Source organism: Magnolia sinica, chromosome 2 (assembly GCF_029962835.1).
Source record: "Magnolia sinica isolate HGM2019 chromosome 2, MsV1, whole genome shotgun sequence".
NCBI lineage: Eukaryota > Viridiplantae > Streptophyta > Magnoliopsida > Magnoliales > Magnoliaceae > Magnolia > Magnolia sinica.
The window spans coordinates 55376517-55395276 of NC_080574.1; the positions used below are offsets into that span (position 1 = coordinate 55376517).

General features: G+C 37.1%; 1 protein-coding gene across 1 annotated transcript; it reads left to right on the forward strand.

Annotated features, from left to right (window-relative positions):
- Positions 1 to 16165: 16165 nt before the first annotated feature.
- Positions 16166 to 17650, forward strand: LOC131237124 (heterodimeric geranylgeranyl pyrophosphate synthase small subunit, chloroplastic). Its single transcript, XM_058234781.1, has one exon. It carries the CDS (start codon positions 16238 to 16240, stop codon positions 17285 to 17287), a length of 1050 nt encoding a protein of 349 aa, XP_058090764.1. The 5' UTR covers positions 16166 to 16237; the 3' UTR covers positions 17288 to 17650.
- The last annotated feature ends 1110 nt before the right edge of the window (positions 17651 to 18760 follow it).

The following is an 18760-nucleotide window of genomic DNA, read 5'->3' on the forward strand; positions in this document are numbered from 1 at the left end:
GTTTTCAAGTTTAGGTATATGTTTAGGTTAGGGAGTTAAGATTAGGATTAAGTGTAGGTTTAGGTTTAGGGATTTGAGAATACATTTAGGTTTTAGGTTTAGGTTTAGGTTTTAGGTTTTAGGTTAAAGGTTTAGGTTTAGGTTAAGGTTGAGGTTTAGGTTATAGGTTAAGGTTTTAGGTCATAGGTTTGGGTATGGTCCCTACAAATACAGATATAAACACGGCCATCCGGCGCAAATGGCCAGGCCCTTCTAATGCTGTCCATAAAAAATGGACAGCTTCATCATGGTCATAATAACGGTTCCCTCTTTCCAGGGAATCCTACTCTTCCGAATAGCTCCGACGCACATCCGGGTCTGCTCCATTAATTTCGATCAAATTCATAAACACGGCATGTCCAAATGGCCAGGCCCCTCCAATATTGTCCATAAGAAATGGACAGCTTCATCATGGTCATAACAGCGGTTCCCACCTTCTAGGGACCACCGCTCAACATCCGGATAGCTCCGATGCACATCCGGGTCTGCTCCATCAATTTTGAGTTAATACATAAACATGGCCTGTCCAAATGGTCAGGCCACTCCAATACTGTCCATAGGAAATGGACAGCTTCATCATGGTCATAACAGCGGTTCCCACCTTCCAAGGACCCCCGCTCAATATCCGGATAGCTCCGACGCACATCCGGGTCTGCTCCATCAATTTCGATCTAATACATTTAAAAACAACATAATTATATCTAAAAGCATTTGGATACCTGGGGAAGGCCTCCCATATTCGTATTGTTGGTTACTCATCCCTTTGTCCATAAGCGACAATCGACCAACACTTTCTATTGCTACCTGTACTCTGAAACCAACACAAATAGAACTGAAAAACAATATAAGGAATAAGAAAAAATGAATTTACCTATACACATCATTAAATGTTTCCCTATAAAGAGGTGATATTATATCTTTAATAGCCACAACTTGTATGACAGAGAAAAATGCAACCGATACAGTCTATTACAATTCAAAAGAGAAAAAAGATTTGTGGCTGCACCGATATTCTAGTACATTACGAACGGTTGCATACATACCCAAAAAGTCAGATTGGGATCAAGTCACTACGTAGTTCTTTTTAATTAACCAAGTTACTAAAGGTCATAAATTTCATATTTAACAAAGTATCATTGACGTCGTCTCAAATCGTTTCTGGTTGGGATTTGAGATTAGGTTTAGGTTAAGGTTATAAGTTTAGGTAAAGGTTATAAGTTTAGGTTATAGGTTAAGGTTTAGGTTTAGGTTATAGGTTATAGGTTAAGGTTTAGGTTAGGTTAAGGTTATAGGTTATAAGTGTAGGTTATAGGTTTAGGTTATAAGTGTAGGTTATAGGTTTAGGTTTAGATTAGGTTATAGGTTAAGGTTTAGGGAATTGAGAATAGGTGTAGGTTTAGGTTTAGGAAATCAGGTTCGAGTTCAGGTTAAGGTTTAGGTTATAGGTTTTGGGATTTGAGACTAGGTTGAGGTTATAAGTATAGGTTTAACTTATAAGAATAGGTTTAGGTTTAGGTTTTATGTTTAGGTTAAGGTTATAAGTTTAAGTTATATGTTTAGGTTTAGGTTATAAGTGTAGGTTATAGGTTTAGGTTTTGGTTAGGTTATAGGTTAAGGTTTAGGGAATTGCGTTTAGGTTTTAGGTTAAGGAGTTGAGATTAGGATTAGGTGTAGGTTTAGGTTTAGGGATTTGAGAATAAGTTTAGGTTTAGGTTTAGGAAATCGGGTTTGGGTTCGAGATTAGGTTTACATTTGGGTTTTAGGTTTAGGTTTAGATTATAGGTTATAGCATTAGGTTATAAGTTTAGGTTTAGGTCAAGGTTTAGGTTTAGGTTATAGGTTTTGGGATTTAATAATAGGTTATATATTATAAATTCTTTATTTTCATTTACATTCGTAAATACATTCATCATCCATCCAAGAAAATTGAGACAGGTGAAAGATACATATAAAAGAGCAGACATGAAAAAAAAAAAAAAAATTGGTAAGAAAAGGAATCCTGTTCACACCATTCCACTCTATCAAGGAGCATATCCTCAGTTAAACCATTGGTCGTCAAGCCTATATTAAATAATCTATACTACCTACCACTAAATGCTTGGTGACAAAAGCTTTTTGACAAGATATGCTGCAATTAGTCATGTGCAAGTCATTAGTAGTCTTCTATTTTGGGAGATCCGTGCCTTTAGGGATTTTTAATAGGATATATCACATAAGAAAGAGATCAGCATAAGAAAAACAAAGAAAGGTAGAGATTTAGATCCATATTTGTGGCGCTTAAGGATTTTTTTTTCGTGACAACTTGGAATAATAATGATATTTATACATCTTTTTTTAGGATATATAAAAATAAGAGAACATCCGGATAGCTCCGACGCACATCCAGGTTTGCTCCATCAATTTCGAGCATATACATTAGTTTTTGTTGATTCCACTGTATACATGCTAAAAATTATATACATCTAAGCCATTTGGCCTTTCATACAATGCTCAGCCATTTCTGTTTTTCAGTTTGTACAGATGGGGCTAGTCTGACAAATAGTCGCTTGAGAAAGAAAACTCAGCAATGGTTTACATTCAACCTGGAAAAGGCCAAATATTCTATAGCTGGGATCTTCCAATCTCAGGATCCTTCCATATGTGGCCCATCTATGAAAAGTTTGGATTACTGAACCATGGACCCGACTTGTATAAATTGACTCACCTAAACATATTGTACAAACTCTACTTAAGCATTGTATAATGAGACCTCAAACATTCAGGAACTTAGCTTGAGCATTCTATAATACCTCAAACATTCAGGAACCATTTGTTAATCAAATAAAAGAAGATACCGTGATCTCACTGCCTTACACCATCTTTGCACCTTACAATTCGAATCTCACAGCCCACCAATCAAAATGTCGCCTTTATCAACAAACAAACAAGTAGAAAGAGAGAAAAAAAAACACTGATGATGTTGAAAACTCTCATAGCTTAACTTTAAAAAGATTTTTAAAAAGCAGAATCTGATCTGAGCAAAACCAAGTCTCTAAAACAGAATCTAATGTAGCATTTTTACACTTAAATGTGAGAGGAACTCCACTATCTCAACATCATCTTTCAAGACTTCTATGAAGCACTTCCAATCAAAAGGTTCCTTAAAATCACTACAAGATTCTATTGAAAGTACATTAAGCCCCGTTTTTTCAGTTTTCTAGTCTACCAAAACCAGTGAAAGATTCTCATGGTTGTTGTAGGCAAGAGTTCATACCTCGGATCTGTCCAAAAGGACTTGTGGTCAAGAGAAGGAAGGACCAATGTTGCATTCATTATCTTTGCTATTGCAACCATATCTCATATCTGCACAATTAAATCCCAAATCAAAGATAAGCCACTACATAATAGGGTGAAAGGTGATGAGTTTGGTAAACTAACATGCACTTCTACACCCACCTTATTAGATAACCTAACAAGAATATTGAGTGATCCAAAAGGATAGTGAAATGGAACTAGCCAGTAGTATGAGTTCAATGAATTTCCATGCTCAGAGATCAAGAGTATTAAAATTTTGAGTTAATGTATGCCTTTGCCACATGATAAAAATTTTGAGTACCTCAACATCAACCGTGAGACACTGCAAGATTACCAATTAACTCCCCTTCTATAAAATTTCAAATGATCCAACTCAATCATAGGTGGGACCACTTAAGCCCCACACAGGAATTCACAAACTTCAAACACAAAATAAAATTAACCCTATTCAATGCATTCATCAAAACATGCCATTTACAAAAGGAGAAAAAATAATCAAAATCCAACATCTAATGAAAAAAAAAAAAAGTATACTGACACCACAAACCTCTTGTGGAAACTGAAACAGAAGCCCAAAATAGTATCTCTTAAATGAGAACCATTTTTAAAGTTCAATTAATACCCAAATCCAAAACAGAAAAAAGGATAGGGAAAAAAATAGAATCCTATAAGATTAAAAAACCAGAAAAGAACAGAACATAACAGAGTTATGATATTTATATAGAAACACATTAATAGAATCCAGAAAACCATTGAAGCCTGTCAACTCTGCATTCTCTAACAGGTTATTAGATGCTTGTGTTGGACACTAATCAATGCTTTTTCTGAAAAATCTAGAAATAAATTCGGTTTTTAGAAATGATGCTGAATTTTTGCAGCTGTGATTACATGAATGAATGTGTGATTTCATTCAAATTGCCCATGATACTTGCACAAAAAGGGCTTCATATTCCAACAGAATAAAGAAGAAAGTGGATAAAGCACACCAACAGGCTGCAATGAAGCAATGAATCTTTTTGTTGAGGAAAAAATCCACATAATCTAGAAGGAAAGAAAGGATGAGAAAGATTCAGAAGTATACAATAGAGAATAAAGAACAAAACACTACCTCTACAAATCATATTCAAACAGGAGTGGACTACGAAATGAGTTTGCCATAAAAAGTATATACAGAATCATGTACATCAATCCATACTGGAAGGACCCCACCATGAATGGAGTATAGCCTTAATCTGTTCATCAAATGTATAATGTCCAACCACAATGAGATCCATGATTTGTAGACAATCTGGATTGTCATACATGTATGAAATGTGTATTGCGGGTGTGTTGCCAACACTCTGTTGTAAGTGTAGATCTGCAAGCTAAATCTCGATAGTGCCATCATAACAAACACAAAACCATCAATTCAAAAGATCTACTAAGTTAAATGAATGAACTAGAGCTAATACATGCAACATAAATCAGATCTGATCTGTGAAGCACAGAAAGCTATAAATCAGAGAAACAAAGGCAATCATAGATCTGGAAAACATTAAAAAAAATAATCCAATGGAATGAAATCGATATAGCTAGATCTAATGCTTCTAAGAAGCTTTTGAGCCAAATATATAAGTCCTGACATATCTAGATCCGGATTTATAGCTTAAAAACACAGATCGGCAAAGAAAACAGCATAAAATGAGAAAATTCAAAGTAAAGGCAAAAATAAGAACAAATCAAATATCCACCATTGAAAAGAACAAACTCAAAATGGTAACCAAGTCGTTGTAGCCCATCTCCGCTCCGAATATCAATCCAAAAACCCCCAAATTTGGAAACCTCTAAATCCAAAAACCTCTAAATTCGAAAACCCCCAAATTTGGAAACACCTAAATCCAAAAACCTCCAAATTCGAAAACCCCCAAATTTGAAAACCCTTAAATCCAAAAAGAACCTCCAAATTCGAAAACCCCCAAATATATCAACCTTTCGCTTTTGAATCAACAGCCTTAACATTACCATTGTTGCTACCTCCCAGCTGAGGAATAAACTAGAGTGGTTGCCCCTCCTTCCAGCCGCGAGCTAGAATGAGAAAACCCTAGGTAAGTGGTTCACCAAAACCCTAGGGAGAGGGAGATGCATGGGTTGTTTGAGGGAGAGGGAGATGCATGCGCTATTAGAGGGAGAGGGAGGGAGAGATGGAGGAGAATGAGAGAGATGGAGCAAAGACAAGGAAGAAGAGAGAGGATTGGAAAACGGAGGGGGAGAGAGAGAGAGAGAGAGAGAGAGAGAGAGAGAGAGAGAGAACCCATTTTGGGCGCAGCTCTGTTTTGAGCGCGCGCCCAAAATTGGGCGACGTTTTATGAGACGGACCGTGGACGGTCCTGACAGGGGCTTCGTGGGACCCACCATGATGTATGTGTTGCATCCATGCCATCCATTTACAGATCATTTTATGGTATAAGACCAAAAATGGGGTATATCCCGATCTCAAGTGGACCACGTTACAGGAAACAGTGTTGAATGAGTGTTGACCATTAAAAATATTTTGGGGGCCATAAAAGTTTCAAATCAAGCTGATTTTTATTTTTTCCCTTCATCTAGGCCTGTATGACCTAATCAACATGTTGGATGTCAAATAAACAGTACAATGGGCCTTAGGAGGATTTTAATGGTGGATATCCAATCACTATTGTTTTCATATGGTGTGGTCCACCTTATATTTATATCCCTCTCATTTTTAGGATCCAGCAATAAAATGATCTTTAAAAATGGATGAACAAAATGGATGAAACACATACATCATGGTGGGGCCCACAGAGCACCAACCACCAGCCACGAGGCTGGTGGCTGGGAGAGTAGCCAATCCGTTTTCCGATTTTGGCCGTGGATGGGGTAAGACGGACATGGATGTCCTGTCCGGAGCTTTATGGGACCCACCATAATGTATTTTGTTTATCTATTCCATCCATTAATTTTAATAAATAATTTTAGTACATGATACCAAAAATAAAGTAGATTGAAAGCCCAAGAGGACCACACCATAGGAAGCACATGTGATTTAATCTCCATGTTTCCTACCGTGCGGTCCACTTTAGCCTTCAATATACCTGATTTTTAGTTTCATGACCTATAATAATATTTCAAAATAGATGGACGGCTTAGATATAAAACATATATTTTGTAGGCCCTATAGAGCCCTGTAATAATATTTCAAAATAGATTGACAGCTTCGATATAAAACATATATTTTTATAGGCCCTGTAGAGCCCTATAACCTAATCTTTTTTTCTTAGATCATTATAAGGTATCATGCAAAACATTAGGTAGGAACAAGGCTTGAGTGGACTACAAATTGGGCATTGCACTTCCACCATTAAAAACTTCTTGGGAGCTGGAGAAGTTTCGGATCAAGCTCATTATGTGTGTCCCACTTGGATGAGGGGTTAGACCCAGTTTCAGCTGCATTCAGAACTCATGTGAGCCCCACCAAGTGCTTTTATATTTTTTTAGATGTCTTCACATAGTTTTAGATGGTATGGCTCACCTGAGTTTTGTATACGGATGATTTTTAAGATATCTCATAAGCAAAAGGGGACACATCAAAACTATGTGTATATCCCACCTTATTCCATGTCTGTATTAACTTATAAACAGGTTGGATCTCAAATAAACATCGTGGCGGGCCCTAAGAAGGTTTCAATAGCAGGTGTCACTAATCCACTCTTTTCTATGGTGGGTCCACTTGAACTTTGGATGCCTCGTCGGATGCACCATTCTATGGTGGGCTACGACCTTAAAAATATCATTTTTATTATAAAATATTTCAAAAAAATTAAAATAGAAATTTTGAATTTTTATTTTCAAAATCTCAAAAAATTTCTCATATTTTAATTTTTTCTCAAAAATTTCAAAATTTTGATTTTTTTTCTTCAAAAGATTTTGTTCTCAAAATTTTTCTCAAACATAGTTAAAATTTCTAAACTTTTCAATATTCTTTTTCATATAATATTTTAAATCATTTAAATATTACCTTTTAATTATATATATATATATATATATATATATATATATATATATATATATATAAATTTAGATATTTTAAATCATTTAAATATTACATTTTAATTATATATAAAATATTACCTTTTTAATGCTAATTTTAGGGGTTGATCCCAAAATTGAAGTAGATCCAAAGCTCAATTGGACCATTACATAGGAAACAGTGTGGAATAGTGATTTCCACTATTGAAACCTTCCTAGGGTCTAAAGTAATTTTTATTTGTCATCCAACCTGTTAATATGATCATAAAGACATGGATGAAGAGAAAGCACAAACATCAGCTTGATCCAAAACTTCTTTGGCCTCCAAAAAATTTTCAATGGTAGATGTTCAATCAAACTGTTTCCTGTGCTGTGGTCCACTTGAGATTTTAATTTTCTTCATTTTTCGAATCACACCCTAAAATTATCCGTTAACATAGATTAACGGAGTGGATAAAATAAATAAATAACAGGTTCTCACGAGGTCAATAAATTGGGTCGCAATTTTGACCAGAATGTTTGGCCCATTTTACATGTCTGGTCCATTCACTCTAATTTACTTATCATTACCCTCAAATTGACTAGTTACTCGCCCTGATCATGCTACATATGCGAGAGATATTGGGCAAACAAGATTGATCAACAATTTGAGTGAATTTTGATTTAAACATCTGAAGTTATTTACTTTTTAATCTGAACTGATCAGATTGTCTAAAAACAGTTAAAGGTTGTTCATAATATCAAAAATATATGAATGAATAGAAAACATGAACATCAGCTTGATCCAAAACTTCTATGGCCTCCAAGAAATTTTAAATGGTAGAGGTTCAATCACACTAGCTATTTCCTGTGGTGTGGTCCACTTGAGTTTTGGATATGCTTCCATTTTGTTCTTTAGACTTCAAATTATCTGTTAACATGGATGAATGGAATGGATAAAATAAATAAATAACAGTGGACCCCACAGAGTTTACTCTGGTAAAAGTTTCGAGTAACTCACCTAAATGTAGTGGAGAAGGGTTTCCTTAAAACATTCATAATCATATATTGGGCCTGCCTGAATGTGATTCACATATCCAATCCACTCATTATGTGTGTCCCACTTGGATGAGGGATATCAGACCAAGTTTTAACCGCATCCATGTTTGTATTAACTTATAAACAGATTGGAGCTCAAATAAACATCGCGACGGGCCCTAAGAAGGTTTCAATAGTGGGTGTCACTATCCCACTCTTTTCTATGGTGAGTCCACTTGAACTTTGGATCTACCCCGTCAATCAGATGCACCATTCCATGGTGGGCCACAAGCTTAAAATAAAGTCAATTCATGACTTGGGTGGGCCACACCACATGCTATAGTTGAAAGGGTTACCCTCCCATTAAAACATTCATAATCATTTATTGGGCCCACCTAGATGTGGTTCATAGATCCAACCCATTCATTATGTGTGTCCCACTTGGATGAGGAGTTAGACCAAGTTTCACACACATCCAAAACTCATGTGAGCCCTACCAAATGCTTTTATATGTTTTAGGGATGTCTTCACATAGTTTTAGATGCTATGGCCCACCTGAGTTTCGTATATGACAGATTTTTGAACTTAAAGGGGATACATGAAATGTATGGTGTTGATGTTCTACACACATCATGGTGGGGCACACAGATTAACCTCATGGGAAGTTCCCATGAGGTGACCTTACAGTACCATTTCACTATTTTAGGTAACTCTTTCATGGGTGTTTCTCTAATCGTGTAGGGCCCACCTTGATATGTTTTATGTATATCGACACCGTCCATATATTTTTCCATCATATTTTACGATGTGATTTTAAATCATAAGAACTAAATAATCTTAGGTGGGCCATACCAATCAAAATAATATGATGAATAACCATTAAAAACCTTTTGAAGGCCACGAAAGTTTTTGATCAATTTGATCTTTGTAGTTTACCTTCCTCTACATCTTCTTTACATTATCAACAAGTTGGATTGCAAATAAACATTACTAAAACCTTACGATGGGCTCTTTATAATTTTTGATGGCGAGGTATTATATTATCATTCTTTCCAGTGGTGTAGTCCACTTAAGATTTAAATCTATACAATTTTTTATACTTGGCCAAAAAATGGGTTGGAGAAACGTATGGGCAGCAAGGATATACAACACATCATCAAAATCTCACTTTTGTTATATAACTTTTCAATTTTTCTTGTCAAAATACAAAATCTACTTTTCTTTTTTAAAATATATTTTTTTTTACAATTTGTCAATTTTTCACCATCTTGTTTAATTTTTTAAATTTTCTGTTTGAAAATATCATTTTTTTATCGAAATCTCACTTTTGTTATCTAACTTTTCAATTTTTCTTATCAAAATAAAAAATTTAGTTTTCTTTTTTAATATATATATATATATATATATTTACAATTTGTCAATTTTTTCACAATTTTGTTTAATTTCTTAAATTTTCTTTTTTAAAATATCATTTTTTTAATCTCACTTTTGTTATATATAACTTTTCAATTTTTCTTGTCAAAATACAAAATCTAGTTTTCTTTTTTAAAAAATATATTTTTTTCAATTTGTCACAATTTTCACAATTTTGTTTAATTTTTTAAATTTTCTTTTTCAAAATATTAATTTTTTATCAAATTTTTTTTTTTCAAAATTATCAACAATTTTCTTTTTCAAAATTTAAATTTTTCTTAAACATTGTTAATTATTTTTCTAAGTTTCTTAACTATTTTTTTTTTCGAAATTCATACTTTGTGAGGGGAGCTTAATTGAGTATTAGAGACGGTCCTTGACAGTCTCTAACAAAGACGGCCTTAGACTGTCTCTATTAGAGATGGTCTTTGATAGTCTCTAGTAGAGACGGTCTTTGACAGGGCTATAAGACGGCTAAGGACCATCTCTAATAGAGACGGTCTTTGACAGTCTCAGATTGCAAGTAAAAGACGGCCAATGACCGTCTCTAATGCAGACGGCCAATGACCGTCTCAGATGACCGCACATAAGACGGTCAAGGACCGTCTCTAATGCGGACGGCCAATGACCGTCTCAGATGACCCATATAAGACGGTCAACGACCGTCTTAAATGATTTGTGGACGTTCAAATTTTTAAGACAATATTAACGACGGTCAGGGGCCGTCTAAAATTTTAGAGACGGTTTACGGCCGTCTCTAAAGCGTCTTTAAACCAAGCAATTTTAGAGACGGTCCAGAACCATCTCTAAATCCGTCATTTTTTTCCATTTTTCACGTAGTGTATTATAGTAGTTTATTTTTTATGAATCACATACACAAGAAATTTCGAGATTGAAGGGATGCACACACACTGCACACAGAGGGGATACAAAGGATTGGAGTACACATTTACGTTCTTGGAGGTCTATGGAAGGGTCAGGGGCATACGAATACGTATCATACACTCACATGGAAAGCCAAGGCTCTCACACAAGGTGTGATCATACGCTCGCAGAAATTGGAGCTCTTGGGAAGGCATCGTAAAAAGCAAGGTTATTATAGTGTTCATGATATCTTCAAGAAAAGGTTTATATACAGTTGCCACATGAAGTGTTTGATCCTAAAACTTGTGTGTTGACTTCAACATGCTTTATAAGGAATGAAATAAGCTTATCATGCCTGGTTTGCTAAGTTTACCTCAGTATTTGGGGCAGTAGAATTCCGATAGAGTGTTTATGATACAACCTTGTTTATCTCCATCACTCTTAAAAGTATGGTTGTTTTGTTATTCTAAATTAACGATATGATTATTTCTGGCAATGAGGCTACTATTCATATGATCAAATAAAATCTCAGTCAACTCTTTGAGATGGAAGATTTAAGATTCTTACATTATTTTCTAGCTTAAAAGTTGCTTATTCATCACATGGCTATCCACTTTCTTAACTAAAATATATTACTAATCATGTTTCTCAAGCACGATTGATAAATGATATAGAGAAAATTGACACACCAACTAAATTTAATGTCAAATTTGGTCTTCTAGACAGAAATTTTTTCATATCTAACCTTTTATGAACAACTTGTTGACAAATTACTATTTCTCAACCATACATTAGTTATGTTGTTCATCTTGTCAATCAATTTTTTAGACAGATTGTTCTTTTCATTTAGCAGATACCTACGCATCATTCAATATTTTTGAGATGCTCTTGATCAAGTCTTCTTTTTCTCTACGATTTCTTCTATTGAGCCATGAGCATATTCTGATTCTAATTTTGCCGAAACTATTTCTAATCAGAAGTATATTACAAGCTTTTATATATTTCCTAAAGAAATTTTTTTTTCTAAAAAAGTAAGAAGCAACATCTTTCTCAGTCTGCCATTAAGGCTGCATATTAAGAAATAGTTCAAACCATTGCTGAAAATATTTGGCTATGATGGTTATTAGCTGATTTAGGTGTGCACCTTGACATACCTACACTTTTGCAATGTGATAATAAGAGTGCCATCCAGATTTCACGTAGTTCACAGTTTTATGAATGTACCAAGCATATTAGGGCATGTTTGTTTCAATAATTATATCAATACATTAAAGAAAATAGACAATGATTACAAATTGCTGTAAGTGTTTGGGAATATCAACTGCATTTTACTACAATGATGACATTGCTTCTATTATTGTTTTATTCAGATAAAATTATAAAGATGATAATTTGACAATGTAAAATTGTAATGATTATATATTCTTTTACCTGATTCCTATTATATCTATATTTGACCATCTATTTATGTGTCGAAATACTTATTTAAATAAACATTAAGAAATAATAATGATGGTTTCGTAATACCTATTTAAATAAACACTGTAAAATAGCAATGATGACTTATTTACGTTGTGTTATCCTGAAAATAGGTAAACAAACATGCCTTTAGAGTAGATTGTAATTTTATTTTTGAAAGGCCTATTTGTTTCACTAATTACCATGGTGATGTAAAGGAAATGTGCAATAATTATAAATCAACATCTTTATTTGACAGTTGATTCCAGTGTTTTGTTTATCAGCGATAAAATTATAATGATGACATTTTTACATTACTTTAACGTCAAATCATCACCAAAGTACAGATATCTTTGGTTGGATTCGAGATTTTTAATATGAGGCCATAAAAATATTTAATGATTATAAATTTCTTTGCCTGTCTACTGAATAAATTTGTATTTACCTGACGATTTCTATGCTTGGTTTGATAGTGGTAAAATAAATATAATGATAACACTTTTTTTCTAATTAACAGGGTAATTTTTGAAACTAACTGACCCCAAGAGTATCGAGTTGGCACAATCTCTCTACTACGTGTCATCCTTTGAACAGATTTTTGGCTTGTTTATGAAGTCTCATAATGTCTCTCGCTTCTTGCATCCGGTCTTCATTTTTAATGGTTTCCTTTAAATCATGCCAAGTTTGAGGGAGAGTGCATGTACATTGTGTGTATTTATAGATATTTTTCTTCATTTTATGTAACACGTGTTTGATAAACAATGTCATGCATTTATACCTATTCATGTTCAACGAAAAATACATAGCCTTCATTTCCATTTTCATAAAGATGATTAGAAATAGAGATGGGCATCAGACCGAGTCAAATCGGATTGGGTCCGACTTGACTCGGCTCGAGTTTTGCATGGCCTGACACAAACTCGGTCTGATCTGGGACCGAGTCTAAGTCATCTAACTTGATCCGATCCTAACCCATGCTGGCCTGAACCGATCCAAGTCCGACTCGGTCAAGAAAACCGAGTCAGATTGGATTTGGCCAGGTCCGGTTTGGTAGTCTATATTTGTGTTTTTCCAATGTATTGGCACCTTGTTTGCTCCTTTTCATTTTTTGTGGCATGTCGACTATGAGGTTCTCTCATGGCTTTTGTTTAGAGCTCTCATGGCTTTGACAAACTTGGGATTATAATAGTCCTTTCCAGGCCATATCTGGGGAGGGTAATCACCCACTTTGTGTTCAAAGGTATCATAGCGGGCGAAACACAAATCCAGCCCTCCAATATAGCAAACTTGATAAGAATGATATCCCAAATAGAACTTAAAAGTACATGTACCCCTTGCTTAGCTTTTGCTTCCAATAGAGTATCAAGTCGGTATTACCCATGATCATGAAACTTCCAGTCATCTCAGTGCTTCATTGATTCAAAATATGTAGAGATTTGGCAATCCAATATGGACTAAATTGTGTTATGATGGCCTATGAGATTGGAAGAAATGGACCTCTGATTTTGCTTCTTCAAATGATGAAGCAATTGCTTCAAATGGCTGAGTGGCTAAGTGGTTACCTGATAAACGACTTTGAGGGGCCGGCGTTCGGGTAGTGACCACGAGAGGGTTTTGAGGATTTAGGGTTTTGGGGATTTAGGGATTTCGGGTGCGGTCTTGAGGGTAGGTAAAAAATAAAAAAATAAAAAGGGTAAAGTGTGTGTGTGTGTGTAATGAGGGGTAAATTAGTAATTTAGTATTTAATAACACATCTGGTCTGGTCCGAATTAGTTCGGCTCGGATCTAAACGGATTGGATATCGGATCGGTGCGGTTTGATTTGACGTTAACCCGAACCCGACCCGATTAATAGTCGGATCTGCATGATCATGCTCGAAGCTAACCGATCCAGGCTGTCGGTTCAGTGCGATTCTGATCAGATCGGGTTGGATCCACCGGATCAGGCCCAATATGCCCAGCTCTAATTAGAAAGTTGACAACAAGTTGGATGCATATTTCATGTTAAACTTGTATTCCTTTGATCATACAACAATTGAATTGATGAAAAATTATGAATTCTACAAAATAATCATTAGCTTCATTTATGAAAGAGTGCATATAAGATAGCTATTGTCTAACCTATAGAGATTTCTATTAGCACAGAAGCAAGACTCGTAAACTTACAATCCTACTTTCAAAAGTAAAAAATGATAATAATCCTTGCGTGATCACTACAATTCCACAACGAGACCCCTTGTAATTAGGGGTGTCAATGACTCGGGTTAAGGTCTAGCCAAGCCCTCTCCAAGCCCAACCCATATTGTTAAAGCTAACCCAAACTCAGCTCGGGCTCATGAAAGGCTAGAAAAATGGATTGATGGTGTGGATATAATAAGTATATCATGAAAGGGTCCATAATCCTTTGCCATGTCAACTTTGCTCTAGACTATGCAATCCAGGTATGGAAGTCCAACCAATTGCAAGTGGAATGCGGATTAAATGACGTGGGGTAACAACTTAGTGGGTAAGGCCCTTGTCGTGGCACCCACCTTAATGTATGTGTTGTGTGGATTGTCCATCCATTTTAAAAAAGCTCATTTTAAGGCATGGTCCCAAAAAAATGAGGCTGTTCCAAATATCATGTGGACCATACAATAGGGATTGAAGTCCCATGGTTAAAATGAGGCAAATTCAAATATCAGGTGGACCATATGATAGGTATTGAACTCCCAACATTAAAATGAGGTAGATCCTTTGTTAGCCCTAATGGGCAAGGCGGGTAGACAACCTTTTGGACATCCTAATTCAAGCCCAACCTATTTAGAAATAGGCTTAAAATTTTAAGCACAAGCCTAGCCCACAGGCCTAATAGTCCAGCCCAAGTGCAACCTAAGGCAAGCCAAGATGGGGCATTGACACTCGTAACCAGAACTGTACAGAAACCGAGTTAGCTTAGTTAACTCGCTAGACTCGACTCAAAAAAGCTTGACTCGACTTGGCTCAAAACTAGGTTTGAGCCAAGTCAAGCTAATTTTGAGTTCGAGCTCAACTTGACTTGGCTCAGAACTTGACTTGGTTTGAATTGATTCAACTCGGATTGGGTTCACTTAACATAAATATTTTGTAAATATTTATATATTTAAATAAAAAATGTGTGTGTGTGTGTGTGTATATATATATATAATTTGGGCTTAAACTTAAGCTCAACTTAAAAGATCCAGTTAGCTCGACAGCTGAGCCAGGCTTACCAATCAGGATCTAGCTGAGCTGAGTTTGAGCTGAGGAAGCTTACTCTGTGAGCCAAGCCGAGTTGGGCTGAGCTTGAAGATCTTCGTAACCCTTACCCAACATTACTCCCGCTTAGAGTATTAAAAACACGCACACGTGTGGCGGACCAAATCCGTTCATCAATCCATCTTCATAGTGGGTGGTATGTGATGAATGCATTATCTATTAAGGTTACACCGCCCACAGTAACACATGAAATAAATAAAAGATTTGGAGAAGGCGACCAGCATGTACAGGTAGTAACGCCAGGACAAGCGCCTGTCGGTGTGACCCTTGCCCCGTGGGGCCTTAGATGAATTCTTTTGTACATCCGCGGAACCCATTTGCTTTTTCAGCTCATTTTAGAATGTTATCCAAAAGCTTAAAAGAATATTTAAATATTCGGTGTAACACATCATGGTGATTGAACGCCCACCGTTAAAAACTTACTAGGACCCACCGTAATGAAATCTGTATTTTTTATTTCCATCTAACCCGTTGATAAGGTCAACCATACTTGGATGAAGTGGAAATATAAAGATCAATGGAATCCAAAACTTTTGTGGACTACCGAACGTTTTTAATGGTCATTTATCACTTTTTCCAGTGTTGTGGTCCACCAGAGATTTGGATTTACTTAATTTTTGGGATGAAATTTTATAATTATCGGTAAAAAAAAAAAAAAAAAACGGATGGACGGCGTGGATATAAAATACATTTGATACATTAGTCAAGTTGGGCCCCACACGGTAAGGGGGTGATTACATTACTGACCCTCGGTCCGATCCTCGTATACACAGACCTTTTTGTTCCTTCCACGTTCCAAATCGCGCACACGCCGAAAATCACCTTTCCCAATCCTTCTCTTTTCCAAGACCATGGCCGTCTCCTCAGCCCTCTTCTCCTCTTCCGCCCCCAAAATGCCCACCTCCCGCTTCTCAATCCGCTCCTCCTCCTCCTCCATCTCATCATCTCCACCGTCCACCTCCTTCGACCTCCGCTCCTACTGGACGGCCCTGATCGTCGAGATCGACGCTAGCCTCGACTCCGCCATCCCCGTCCGCTACCCGGCCCGTATCTACGAAGCAATGCGCTACTCCGTCCTCTCCAAGGGCGCGAAGCGGGCCCCACCTGTGATGTGCGTCGCAACGGCCTGCGATCTCTTCGGCCTTCCGCAGCCCGCCGCATTCCCCACCGCTTGTGCGCTAGAGATGGTCCACGCCGCTTCCCTCATCCACGACGATCTTCCATGCATGGACGACTCTCCCCGACGCCGAGGCCAACCTTCCAATCACACCGCCTTCGGTGTCGACCTCGCCGTTCTCGCTGGCGATGCCCTCTTCCCTCTTGGATTCCACCACATCGTCTCACGCACCCCTTCCGACATCGTCCCCGAACCTCGCCTCCTCCGCGTCGTCGCCCAGATCGCCCGCACTGTCGGTTCTACTGGAATGGCCGCCGGCCAGTTCCTCGACCTCGACCCCAATTCTACCTCCATGACCCCCGATCGGGCCAATTTCGTGATGGATAAGAAATTTGGGGAGATGGGTGCGTGCTCTGCTGTCTGTGGCGGGATCCTGGCGGGGGCCAGTGATGACGAGATCGAGCGGTTGAGGATATACGGAAGGGCAGTTGGGGTTTTGTATGAGATGGTGGATGATATCGTGTCGGAAGAGAAGATGACAGGCAGGAACAGGGATGAAAGCAGGTGGAGTTATGTGAAGGCGTTTGGGAGGGAGAAGGCAATGCAAGTGGTGGAGGAGTTGAGAGAGAAAGCTAAGAAGGAATTGCGAGGGTTTGAGAGGTATGGAGATAGGGTTTTGCCACTGTATAGCTTTCTGGATTTTGCTGTTGAAAGAGGGTTTGATGTTGGAGAAGTTATAGTAGAAGATGATGATAGTCAGGAGCATACATCTTCTCATTTGTAATATTACAAGTTGAGAAATGCTCCGTTGTTCTTAGATCACTGTAAGTTGCAAGTATTGTTAGGCCAATGTTTGGGAATAAGGAAAACCTTGGAAACCGAAATCCAGGGAAATGGACCTTTTTCATCAAATTTTATTGATGTGAGCTCTGATGTTATTGGATAGCAAAGACAATAATGGGTCTCACCAACATTTATTTGCCTTTTTCCTAATTATGTATTGGTAGTAAGCACAAGATATGAGGTGAATATTATAGGTTGAATATGTTCGCAGCAAGTACAAGATATGAGGTGACTACTAGGGGGTAAATATGTAATTTGAAGGGAGTGTGATTTCCACTTTAATTCCAAATAAGATTTTTGTTTAGAGTTGTTTTTTTTAAAGACACGGGTATCCCGGTTCCTTTTTAGGCCAGACTATTCCCGGTGGATGCATGCAGTCACCCCACAACTGTATGTATTGGATAATGCTGGGAGAGAATCGAGCCCACACATCAGTAGGGAGCAAACCCTGGTGTTGGCAGCTTGCCCAAACGTCTGATGTATTGCAAATAGGTAATGATTACTATTTGTATTATATTTACATTAATCCAGATCCTCTACTTGATTGTTACAATCTAATTGAGCCACATCATCTTACATTGCATTTAATGCAGTAGTACTGGCAATGTTAGTGATGATGTGGACTAATCCTGATCCAGGAAAACAGGATTTTCCTGCTTGCAGCAAGCAGAGGATCTGGATTTATTTACATTACCCGCTCTGCTTTCATAAATATCATGTTTGGTTAAAGATGTGAATATACATTTTGGAAGCCAATTAGACAGCTCCAGCGTTTTTATACTTATTAGAAATCCTCAGTTGGATGACCCAATTGTTCTATTGCTTTGCCTGTTTTGTTTCACAGCAGAGTGAGTTATGCCATAGGCAATGCTGTTGACATGATTTTGTAACCGTTTGACGAATGGACACCCCAACACCATTGTGCACTGGCTGCCATTGGCAATGCCGTCAACATGGTTTTGCAACCGTTTGAGGAATGGATGCCCCAACATCATTGTGCACTGGCTGAGCCGACCATATGTTAAGATCATACTCAAAACTACTAATCTGGGATGCCCGTAAGCATGGTTTGCAAGTGGTTACACCATGCATTGCAGTGGCAACACTCTCAAGTTGGGACCTGATTTGTTGAAATATAAATCGTGCATGGTCACTGACAGAATTGACTCTGTTCACCAGCCTCATGTGAAGACTACATGAGGCTGCAAAATGGGCATCTCCGTAAAAAAAATTTAAAAAAAATACAACACTGACTTCACATCAGATTTTTTCAAAAAAAATAGACTGGCCCTCTATTATCTCTTACACTTGTACTTTAATGGTAAAATCTATGTGATATAGGAGCTCTTCTATCAGCCTAGATACCATTTGAAGAGTTCTGCTGCTGAAACCACTTCCAGGAATTAAAGTCAAA

Excerpts from the sequence above, each read along its gene's own strand:
- LOC131237124 (XM_058234781.1), top strand. The coding sequence starts at position 16,238 with ATGGCCGTCTCCTCAGCCCTCTTCTCCTCTTCCGCCCCCAAAATGCCC.